A 9772-nucleotide genomic window follows, 5' to 3' on the forward strand; every position below is an offset into this window, starting at 1 on the left:
GGGGGGGGGGGAAGGGGGAGGGTGCATTCGCGCGCTCAAAAGCGCGTTCAACTCGCGTAAGTGAAAGCACTCACCCTCTTGCCTCAGCAGCATCACGAGCAGCAGCAGCGCAAGATCCATCGCTCGGCGCTCGCGCACCCTCCGCGGATCTCGCACGAACTCGGCTTGGCGCGATTATTGCCCGGTATTTCCCTCGCGACGTCCCACCTGCGTCGCCGGCGATCCTCCTCTTCGTCCTGATATCAGAGAAAGGTCGCGCGTAGCTGTAGTAACGTTGGAAAACGAAAGTGTCACCCGCGGGAGACACGACGGACACGGTGTGCTCGAAACGAACACCGTCCACCGAATCACCCCGCGGTCATTTCGCGTCTTCGGACAGCGAGGGATCGGCCTCTCGCGATTATACACGACCGCCTCGTCTCTACACGGTAAAAAACATTTCGTACTTGCATTGGAATCGGTTCTTTTCCAAATTTGTGTTACATTTTTAATGTGTTGAGTCGATGTTCAAAAGTTGTGTAAATGCTAAAATAATGCATTTTACACTCTGATTAATATTTACGGATATTAATTCTGTGTTAATTTTTGACCTAATATTTGTGTTACTTCTCAACATATCAATCTTGTATTGATCAACATGAAAAATCTATGCGAACCGTTTGGGACATGCGAGATGTGTTGTATTTAACACAACGTTTTTCACCGTGTACAGAGTCGGTTAGAATGTCGCAACGTTACATCACGTTAGCTATCTCCGATTTCGCGATAAGTATAGACTGTCAGATATGATAGAAATGGGGTAATGAGGAATCCGAGTGATCGCTTTAATGGAATAATCGCGTGATGAAAAATAGTTGTCGCTCTTCGTAATCGTCCGATCGTGTGTGTATCCTCTTCGGGCGCGCGCTTATCACGCGTTTCTGGATTTACGAAATCCAGTTATTACGAATAACTGCTCATTTTGTTCCCAAAATCGACGAGAAGCCCTCTCTTCCCGGATAACAGCCGCATTTCGGCGTGCGCTGTTCGCCCAAGATTCGATTATCGTTCGATTCGGAGGCGCACGTTCTACTTCGAGCCGAAGAAGGAGAGCGCGTGCGCTCGGACGCGCACTCGTCATAATGACAGAGACGATCGCTCGGGTTTGATAGCCAGAAAGCGAGGGTAAAAGGGGCTGAAGAGAAGAGAAAGAGGAAGGAAGGAAGGAGGCGAGCTCGTCAGGCACGCGCGAGAATGCCCATCGTAGCGCGGCGCGGTCTTAATTACCGGCGAAGTTCTTCGTTATTCCACTGTCAATTAAATTTAATGATTGCCGCGGGTTATTGTGTTTTCATTGTGCGCGCTCGCAGAAGAAGCGTGTACGCAGCCGGCCACGACTCCCTTATTTCAGCATACATTTATCCCACGGCTCGGTTTACACGGTCGCGGCGCGTTTGCATCTTCGACCAAGAAATATTCCCTCTCCCCTTCGCCGGCGGGTCTCGGGAACACGCGGAGGTTACCCGCATTGAAATATATCTGTACTGGAAGAGGCACTGGGCCTCGAAAAGTGATGCCGACGGGAAGACCAACTTTAGAGCATCCTCTCTTTGTCGTACGTGTATGTCTCGCTCTCTTTCGAAAGAGATAGATATAGACATGTAGGTAAGTAAGTGAGAGATAGGTATCCCTAAATTTCTTTTGTCTCACGCACGCTTTCCGCCCATAGGCGGTTATATGGCGGTGACTTTTCCAGTATGCTTATATTTCAATGGCTACCCGTCGTAAGTCAGCTATCCGATCGACATTATCGTTGACGTTCTTGTGGGAACTAGCCTCGCGCGGCGTTCTTCTTTTTCGCCGGCAGTTGGAAATCTTTCGCGATTGAAAGCCCCCTCTCTCTCTCTCTCTCTAGTTCGCAAGGTGCTAAAAGCGTTCGCTCAGTAGCGAGAGTCAAGTGCTCTTCATCTTCGAAGCTTTCGGTTGAGAAATTCCGGTAATTTCACATGGCCCGCTGCTTAACTGGATTTCCTCGTCACGAAGTAGTAAGTCAAAGTGCGCGACGCCTTTTAATTCGCGCTTCCGCGAGGACGGCTTAATTCGCGACGGCCAGCTGCCATAACGTCTGCTAACCGAATTAATGAGCGCACGTTTAACGATAAAAATCGCCGGGGCGCGTGAATATAGCAGACGCCGGCGTCGCGACATCCCAAAAATAGAGAGACGCCTGGAAGCGACCCTCCCCGCCTCCCGGAACGAGCGAGTTAATCTCGTTAATAATCACTAGCTGTCAAGACTGCCGGGAGACCGCCAAGGCAGTCCCAAACGCAACTCGACCCGGGCTGCGTATAGTATTCCTGAATGAATTTATAACGAATTTCAGGAATAATCCTAGGGCCGAGCGGACGGGAAATCTCGAGCGAGCTCTTGTCTGAATAGCCCGAATCAGCCGAGAATACTCGGCGATTTGACGGGGTTTCCGGCAGCCGGTGAGAGGCAAAAGGGGATGGAAGAAAAGAGAGTCAGCGAACGAGTGAGCGAGAGAGAGAGAGAGAGAGAGAGGAAACTGCCGCGCGATTCTACGCCCTACGAACGCCGCGGACTTTAAATGCAACTTGTTGCGAGTTTTGTCGCAAGTCTCGAGCGTTGTCCGGCGTCGAGACGCCGTGCACGACAGAGTCCGCTCTTAAGAGGAACTTCGCCGGCATGCATATTTTGCCGATCGATCGTCGGAGAGGACGCGACAGAGGGAAGAGATACAGAGAATTAACAGAGGTTCTGGTTTGCCGATCCACAGCCGTAATGAGCGTAGAGATCGAACAGGAAGCTGCTGTTTGCCGAGCGGACCTACCCTGATGCTAACTTCGGTGATTTGCGCTTATAATTGGGACGTATCTTGTGAGGATTCTGTTTATCCGCCCGGTGTATCACACCCGCTTATCCGCATCACATTTGCAGGATGTATCAAGAGTCAGTCGCTCTCTCTCTCTCTCTCTCTCTCTCTCTCTCTTTCTTTCTCTTTGTAAGTTCTTTATAAACTTTTCTTATCTTGGCTTAAATTGGAAACCAATTCTAATAAAATAACACTTATAAAATTTATTTCATACTTAAATTTTCACCTCGCTTTCATTCTTCGTGTATGCTTATACTTTCCGATTACTATTTGTGATTTTACATTTTGTGTGTGATATTCATCTTTATTTTAATTACAATGTTATTTAATTATTTAATTTATCATATTTTGCGGTTGAGAGGTCTTTTTACCCGAAGCGTTCAATAAATTACACTCTCTTTCTCTCTCTCTCTCTCTCTTTCTCGTTAGTTCGCTTTTTAACATCTATTTGTAACTTTAAACAGTTTAACTCAAAACCGATCTGTATTATGTATGTCCGATTTTATAACCCAGAATTTTGTTAAATAAAAATGCGCGTTCCATATTCGCTGCTAAAAAGGCACACGCTGATCGATAATCCGATGAAATGTCGTCCCCCAAAGTGCGATTTCTAAATTTACGGCCAAGTAAGAATAAACGCGCGATTCCATATATCGTACATTCATCGGGCTCTTCCTTCCGACCTGCCACGGTCGATCGCGGGCGTCTGAGTTAAGAAAAGACGGACTCGAGTTTTGAGAAGCGAGAAATTCGGCGTGCCCAAACGCGATTACGAAGTTTACGCGGCGCGCAATATCGATGGGAAGGTGGAGCCGCGCGCGTTCTCGCGCAGCGAAGCGAGAAATATTTCTTTCCTCTCGTGATTCGCCCCCGTACACATCCGCACGCGATTTTTCTCGATGCCACAATGGACCGCACACGGTTCGTAAATGATTCCGAATTCGAGAGTTCGAAAGGCCACCCGGAACTCGCACCAATTGTAGTGCCCTGTGGTTTATTTATTCGCCGAGACTATTCTCGTTCGTCGTCTCATTTCCTTTTTCCTTCGTGAATGCGCCACGTGCACGGCCGACCGCGTGAAATACCTCCCCCTCCCCCCCCCCCTACGGGCCGCGTTTCTCGATCGCGCCGGTATCGATCGCGCGAATCGATCTGTTTCGTGGGAGTATTCCCTTTCGAATTCGTTCTCGAACAAGGAACAACGACGACGGCGGCCGCGAGAGAGAGTATACGCGTTCATTTATTTATTCCTTGACTTATTCACGCCGCTGTAGTTTTGTTGGATCTATCGGCTTTCCCCCTAAGCCCCTTCCCCACTCGCGGCCATTCTTGAGAAAATTCCTCCGGCGGCCGGAATTACGATATGAATAAACGAAGAAGATTTTATCGCCCTTAGACCATCCCCTTCGCGATCGCACGATGTAAGTTAGGGTCTTAAAACCGCGGGATGGGAGAAAAAAAAATGTTTTCGACAGGGCATGCATATATTTCCGTCGGCGGGATTGGTTATCCCCTTCCAACTTTTGATTGAACGTTAATCCTTAACGCGGTGTCATTTAACCCTTGCTTGCAAAAGAGACCGTCCACGTTTTCTTTTGCTGCGAAAAGCAAGAATGAGGAGAAAGGAAGAAAAGAAGTACAGAGAGGTTTCCACTAATCGGATACGCGACATTCCCGGCACGACGGCGCGTAAACGGAGATATTTTTTCATGGCGCAATTTCGCGTTGTCTTATCGCCGCGAGGATTTATGGGTAGCCGGCAGTTTCGGCATTAAGGTCCCACTTTGTCGCCCGGATAACGCGGTACATCCGAATCTTTCGAATCCTAACGTGCTCTTTACACACCCAAACCCACACACACACGCGCACACATTCCGATTTCGACAATCGGCTAATTTTGCTGGCGTGCGATTTCCGTGGCAATCGCCATATGGAAATATTTGCCGGTGTCACCGTCGTCGATTCAATCGTCATTTCGATCTCGCCGCTCTCGTAACTACCATCTGCGCGACACACACCCGGTTTCCTCTCTCGGACGCAAAATTCGCGCACCCATGTTACTCTCTTATTGCTTCTTTTCGCCCGGCCGGCCGCGCTGCGCTCGGTGAAAATCGTTCGATCGTTTCACGTGAAATCGACGCGTCGTCTTCTATTTCCGGCCCGCGAGCGCCCGTCCCGCCGTAATCGATCGGATCGTCGATCCTATTCGGCACCGATAGCGGCCTAACGCTTGTTCCTACGCTCTTTATCGTTTTATCGTTCCGCTCGATTATAGACGGCTCGCTTCCACGTCGACCCCTCGCGCACCACCTTTGGTCCTTGATCCCGTTTAAGAGCGGCTTCCCGCAATTCTGCCGGAAACACGGGGGGAGGGGGGGACGAGCTTCCGCTTCGATGGTCGGGTTTCGATTCCGCGCGGCGCTCGCGCTTATCGAACGGCTACTCGGCGTCTCTCGCTTGTACTCTTGCGATTTAATAAATTCCGATTCGTTCCGCGCGAGCGGAAAACCCCCCGTCGGCATTCCGGCGTAGCTCCGCGTGAGAAATATTCACTGTTTCGCCGATTTTGCCTCGCGACCAGAAGATTTCGCGTGTTTTCCTCCGAAGTTCGCGAGCGCGTGAGGTTTCTCGATAATCTGCACGAGAGAGGAATCCGCAAGAGCGTTTTCCTCGTCGCGCGGAGGGCGTAAATCTTGCGAAATTCCGAAATTGCGTCGACAATCAATCGGACTGTGTCAATTGAGCTTGCGGGGAACGAGAACAGGCTTTGGGCACGCCGACCAAAGTAAGCTGCGTCGCGGATAGCTCTCATCTACGAATTCGCACGGATCTCTAGATAAAGAGAAATTCGCGCTGCGACGCGATATTCCGATAGAACGTTCTGTTTCCTGCTTTCTCTCTCTCTCTCTCTTTCACTTGTGCGCGCGCGTATTATTCCCGATCGAGCGACCGATCGAAATTTTGCGAGACCGCATTTATTTCGAACCGGACGCGTTAATTTGCGTCGTCGGCTGATTTAAGCGCACCGGTTTCGAATCCTGGCGCGATTCGCATAATTTTGCATAGATATTGTACACACGGCGGGACAGACGCATTCGCGATCTCTCGGTCGCGCTGTTCGGAATAGCCCAAAACCGCATTTATTTCGGATTGCGCGCGTTAATTTGCGTTGTTAACCGGTGTTGAGGGTGTCGAGCGTCGGAGTTATGATTCGCATAATTTTCCGTATAAAGAGGAGGCGCGTGCATCGCGCGATGAAACGCGTTTAACTCGCGGCGACGTCGGCGGCGATTGAGCCTCCGAGGCGCGGAGCGAGAGAAGAGCGATTATTATTGATATTTAGGCCGGTCGGCCCGTTTATTTCGGAGAGCGCGTTAATTCGCGTTGCTGGGCGATTTGAGGGCATCGGGTGCGCTTCCGCGGTTTTCAGCCTACCTTCGCGGCCCGACCCGGGTTAAGAGCGGCTCGCCGCAATTCCGGGGACAGCATCGAAACTCTTCCGGGCCGCTGGTTTCATCGCGCGCGATCGAGCGACCGAAAACGCGAGCGCGGTTTAGACCGGCGGAGCGGGGCCTGTGTGGCGCACAATCGGCGGCGGTGAAATGAAAATTAGAGACAGCACCGCTCCTCGTCGTCGGGCACAGTTTCTGTATTTTCCAACAGTTTTTCCATCCGCGCGTCTGCCCGTGAGGCGCACTCCGAAATTGATCAAATCAACCTCGCCACTCGGCGCGATGCGATTCTAATTCGCTCCCGCGGGACCGTCCGCGAAGGGAGGACGACATCGCTCCTTCCGCCGATCTTGCCTCCCCGCGCGATCTTCAGCTCCGGTCAGTTCCCATGTTCTCTCGGCAAGCGATTGCACAGAGACGATTCCCGGTACGCAGCTTCAAAAAGTCATCAACCGCACATCCGCCGGCGTTTTCTCCTTCTCTTTGCACCACGCGCGCGTATATTCCCGAAGAGCGAGGCTTCACTCCTGCGCGCGTCACACCACCTCGGCGACGAGAGCGCGTGACAACTTCGTAAATGGCGCCGCGCGGGACCACCGTCCGGGTGAAAGTTCGCGTCGCGGATGGCCGATGCCGACTACGAAAGCTCGACCGCGCGCCGTTTTACCTCCGTGCGGTGGTTCGTAGCACCTGAGCGCTTGCGCGCCTCGTGTCCGGCAGGTGCAAGTGCACGCGCCGAGCCGCGTAGTCGACGACGACCGCCGAGGCGTCTCGTCGATTCAGCGCGACTCGCGCCGTGATTACCCCGCTCTTATCACGATTATTGTCGAGGAAAATTCGAGAAAATCTCGATATTCGTGAAAAATTCACATTTCTACGGAGAAACGTAGGTTGGATATGGGAACGGTGAAAAGTATATACAGGGTGTCCCAGGCCAATAGGGACAACTGTTGAGGGCGTGGAACAGATTGAAGCGAAAAAGTATTGTTTTGGTCAAACAAACACGTCTTTATGTGTGATACAGTTTATTTTAATCCTTTCGGAGACCCGAATATGATGGAAATGTCTGGACGTCTGATTCGGTTTATTTATCAATTTTCATCGACACGCACTGGGAAAGAACATATTTCTCGGCGACAACAATAACCCTTTTTTTTCTATTTTAACCACAAAAATAGCAGTAGCAACATGCGCATAAAGTTATTATCGCAGACACTATAGTAATATACTTGCTAGGAAAATGCTCCTCTTGACTATTTTTGTAGTTAGACTTGAAAGGGAGGATATTGTTGTTCCCGAAAATAACGATATTTCTCTCTCGGTGTGCTTACGACACCGATCGAACCGTGCTTTTACTCTCGAGCCACCCCTTGTCTTTTCCGAAATAGTAGATTAATAATGCAATCACGAAAGCTCGCGCGTGCACATTATTTCGCGATTAGGATCGCCCTCGAGCGGAGATATATTCCGAAGAGCTCGATCTTGCATCTCGGATTGACGCGCTTCATGAATGTTTCAGCAAATATTATTTCGGGCGCGACACCGTTGACAGGTCCTTTGTAAAATTCAACGCACACGCGTACACATTCAGTGGGAAGTACGAGAAGCTCCGGTTTTCTTCTTCTCCGAGTCGTCTCCGCGTTTAAGTGCGACTCGCGACGAAGACGGGAAACAATTCCAGAAGTGGCGGGGCGCGCGAAAGAGTTACGAGAGGTCACACACACACACACACACCGCCGGTGACACGCGGAAGCGCGAGTGAATTATCTCGCCTCGATAAATCATGACACGGCGAGCGGGGATCGACTGGCAAGAAGACGCCGGGGATTGTTATCCGCGGGCGCTCGCGGACACCCAAGCGGACGTGTCGCGTGATCCCTCTCGGTGATTACAGGGTGTCGTCTGAAAACGGGGCCGCGTTGCAGTACACGAGTATTACATTGTCCGGCCGCGGAAGAACCGGCACGGTTATCGACGAGTCGGCGGAACGATAATTCTTCCCGGCCGGGATGCGTTTCCCGCGAGTAATTTACGTCGCTTTACCGCGCGCGAGATCATTTTCGCGAGCTAGATTCCGGACAATCGTTCAATTCTCAAACTCATCGTTCGCCGATAGATCGATACCTGGGACGAGTCACGAGGAGGAGATGATGCGCTATACCGAAGTTCGCTAAGGTTGCTGCTACCGTCGCTGCCTGAGAACGCGCGTCCACCACGCGGATAATTCTATTGTTGCTCTGGCGCACGTGCAACTTGCACGTGAGCCCGAAGTCACGTAAATTCAGGTTTCGCGCCGGGGCTCTCGCGGCGGGCATTACTCGTTCGACTAATTGCCCGAACAATCGAGACGGGCATTCGCACGGCAGTTCGCTGATTTGTTTGCGCCGGCTATTTCAATGCGTTCACGATCGGCCGTTTAATGTCATCACGCTCGGAGGAATAATTATTCCACCCATCTCTTTCTCTCCCTTCCCTCACGCATCGATCGATCGACCGATCCCTCGAGTGGATATCGGCGAGATCGGCGAATTGATGAATTGTCATGAAGAACGCGGGACACGCGAGTGCTGGAGTTGACGAAGAAAGGGGTATTCGCTCAATTGGAATCGATTATTCGATATTATGCGAAACCCCGTCGCCGCTCGCGTCCCTCGGGGGCCCCCGATTGCTTCGTCGACCGCGGACAAAATCCGACAAGACCGTTCATTAGCCGCCGCGCTAGTCCTCGTGAGCGAGGCAGGAAGGAAGGAGAGAGGGTGAAACTAATTTAGCCCTGTCTCTCTTGGCGGGCGCTCTTGCACGGCCCGCTACCTGCTCGAGAGCACGTTCGCTCCACTTTGCTGCGAAAGAACGGCGGGGTGAGAAAATATCGCGGCGGGAACAGCGTAATGCAGCGCGCAGGTGCACACCTTGGCGACCCCCGCATACTTGCGTGCAGAGGAGATAATCTCTTTTCATTTGCGTCGAGCCGGTTTGCGGTTGCCCCCTGGAGTTCGCTGCCGATCTTCTTTCCAGTCGACTTCTTCCCGCCGGCTTCCGAGCCGCAGACTGAAATTGCTATAAACAGCGTACCGCGCGTTAAGGTAACGGTAACAGTAACCGTTCTCGCTCGCTCGCGCGATTACCACGGTTCATCTCGCCGGGGAACGGCGCGCATACTCGAGACGAAACGAAATTCCGAGGCAAGGATCAAAGGCCACGGTGTGCCTTCGCGTCGTTTCGTCTTCGCCTCTGTTACTCGATATTGCACCGTCCCGGCGAAATCAAGACACCGGGTTAATGCCGCGGCGAAACGAACGCGCGGAACAACCCCTGCCGCATCCGTGCGAATCTCTCTCTCTCTCTCTAAGACAACGTTGTCTCGCCGCATTCTTCCGCCGAGAGTGGCCGTGTAATTTGGTTGTTTCGCGTCGCGTTAATCGCCCCGGTGAGGCTCGGGAGATCGATC

The 9772-nt window shown here is 51.7% G+C and overlaps 1 protein-coding gene across 1 annotated transcript in view; it reads right to left on the reverse strand.

Moving 5' to 3' along the window:
• Window positions 1-6940, reverse strand: part of LOC106743384 (cell adhesion molecule 3-like) — an 87522-nt gene extending 80582 nt beyond the window's left edge. The window contains exons 1-2 of the mRNA XM_014617169.1: window positions 6308-6940; window positions 75-236 (exon numbers count right to left, since the gene is read on the reverse strand). Coding sequence (XP_014472655.1) covers window positions 75-120 — 46 coding nt within the window. The 5' untranslated portion in view covers window positions 121-236; window positions 6308-6940. The remainder of the gene's footprint in view (window positions 1-74; window positions 237-6307) is intronic.
• Window positions 6941-9772: the final 2832 nt, after the last annotated feature.

This window comes from Dinoponera quadriceps, unplaced genomic scaffold (assembly GCF_001313825.1).
Source record: "Dinoponera quadriceps isolate SergipeBrazil2010 unplaced genomic scaffold, ASM131382v1 scaffold616, whole genome shotgun sequence".
Classification (NCBI taxonomy): Eukaryota; Metazoa; Arthropoda; class Insecta; order Hymenoptera; family Formicidae; genus Dinoponera; species Dinoponera quadriceps.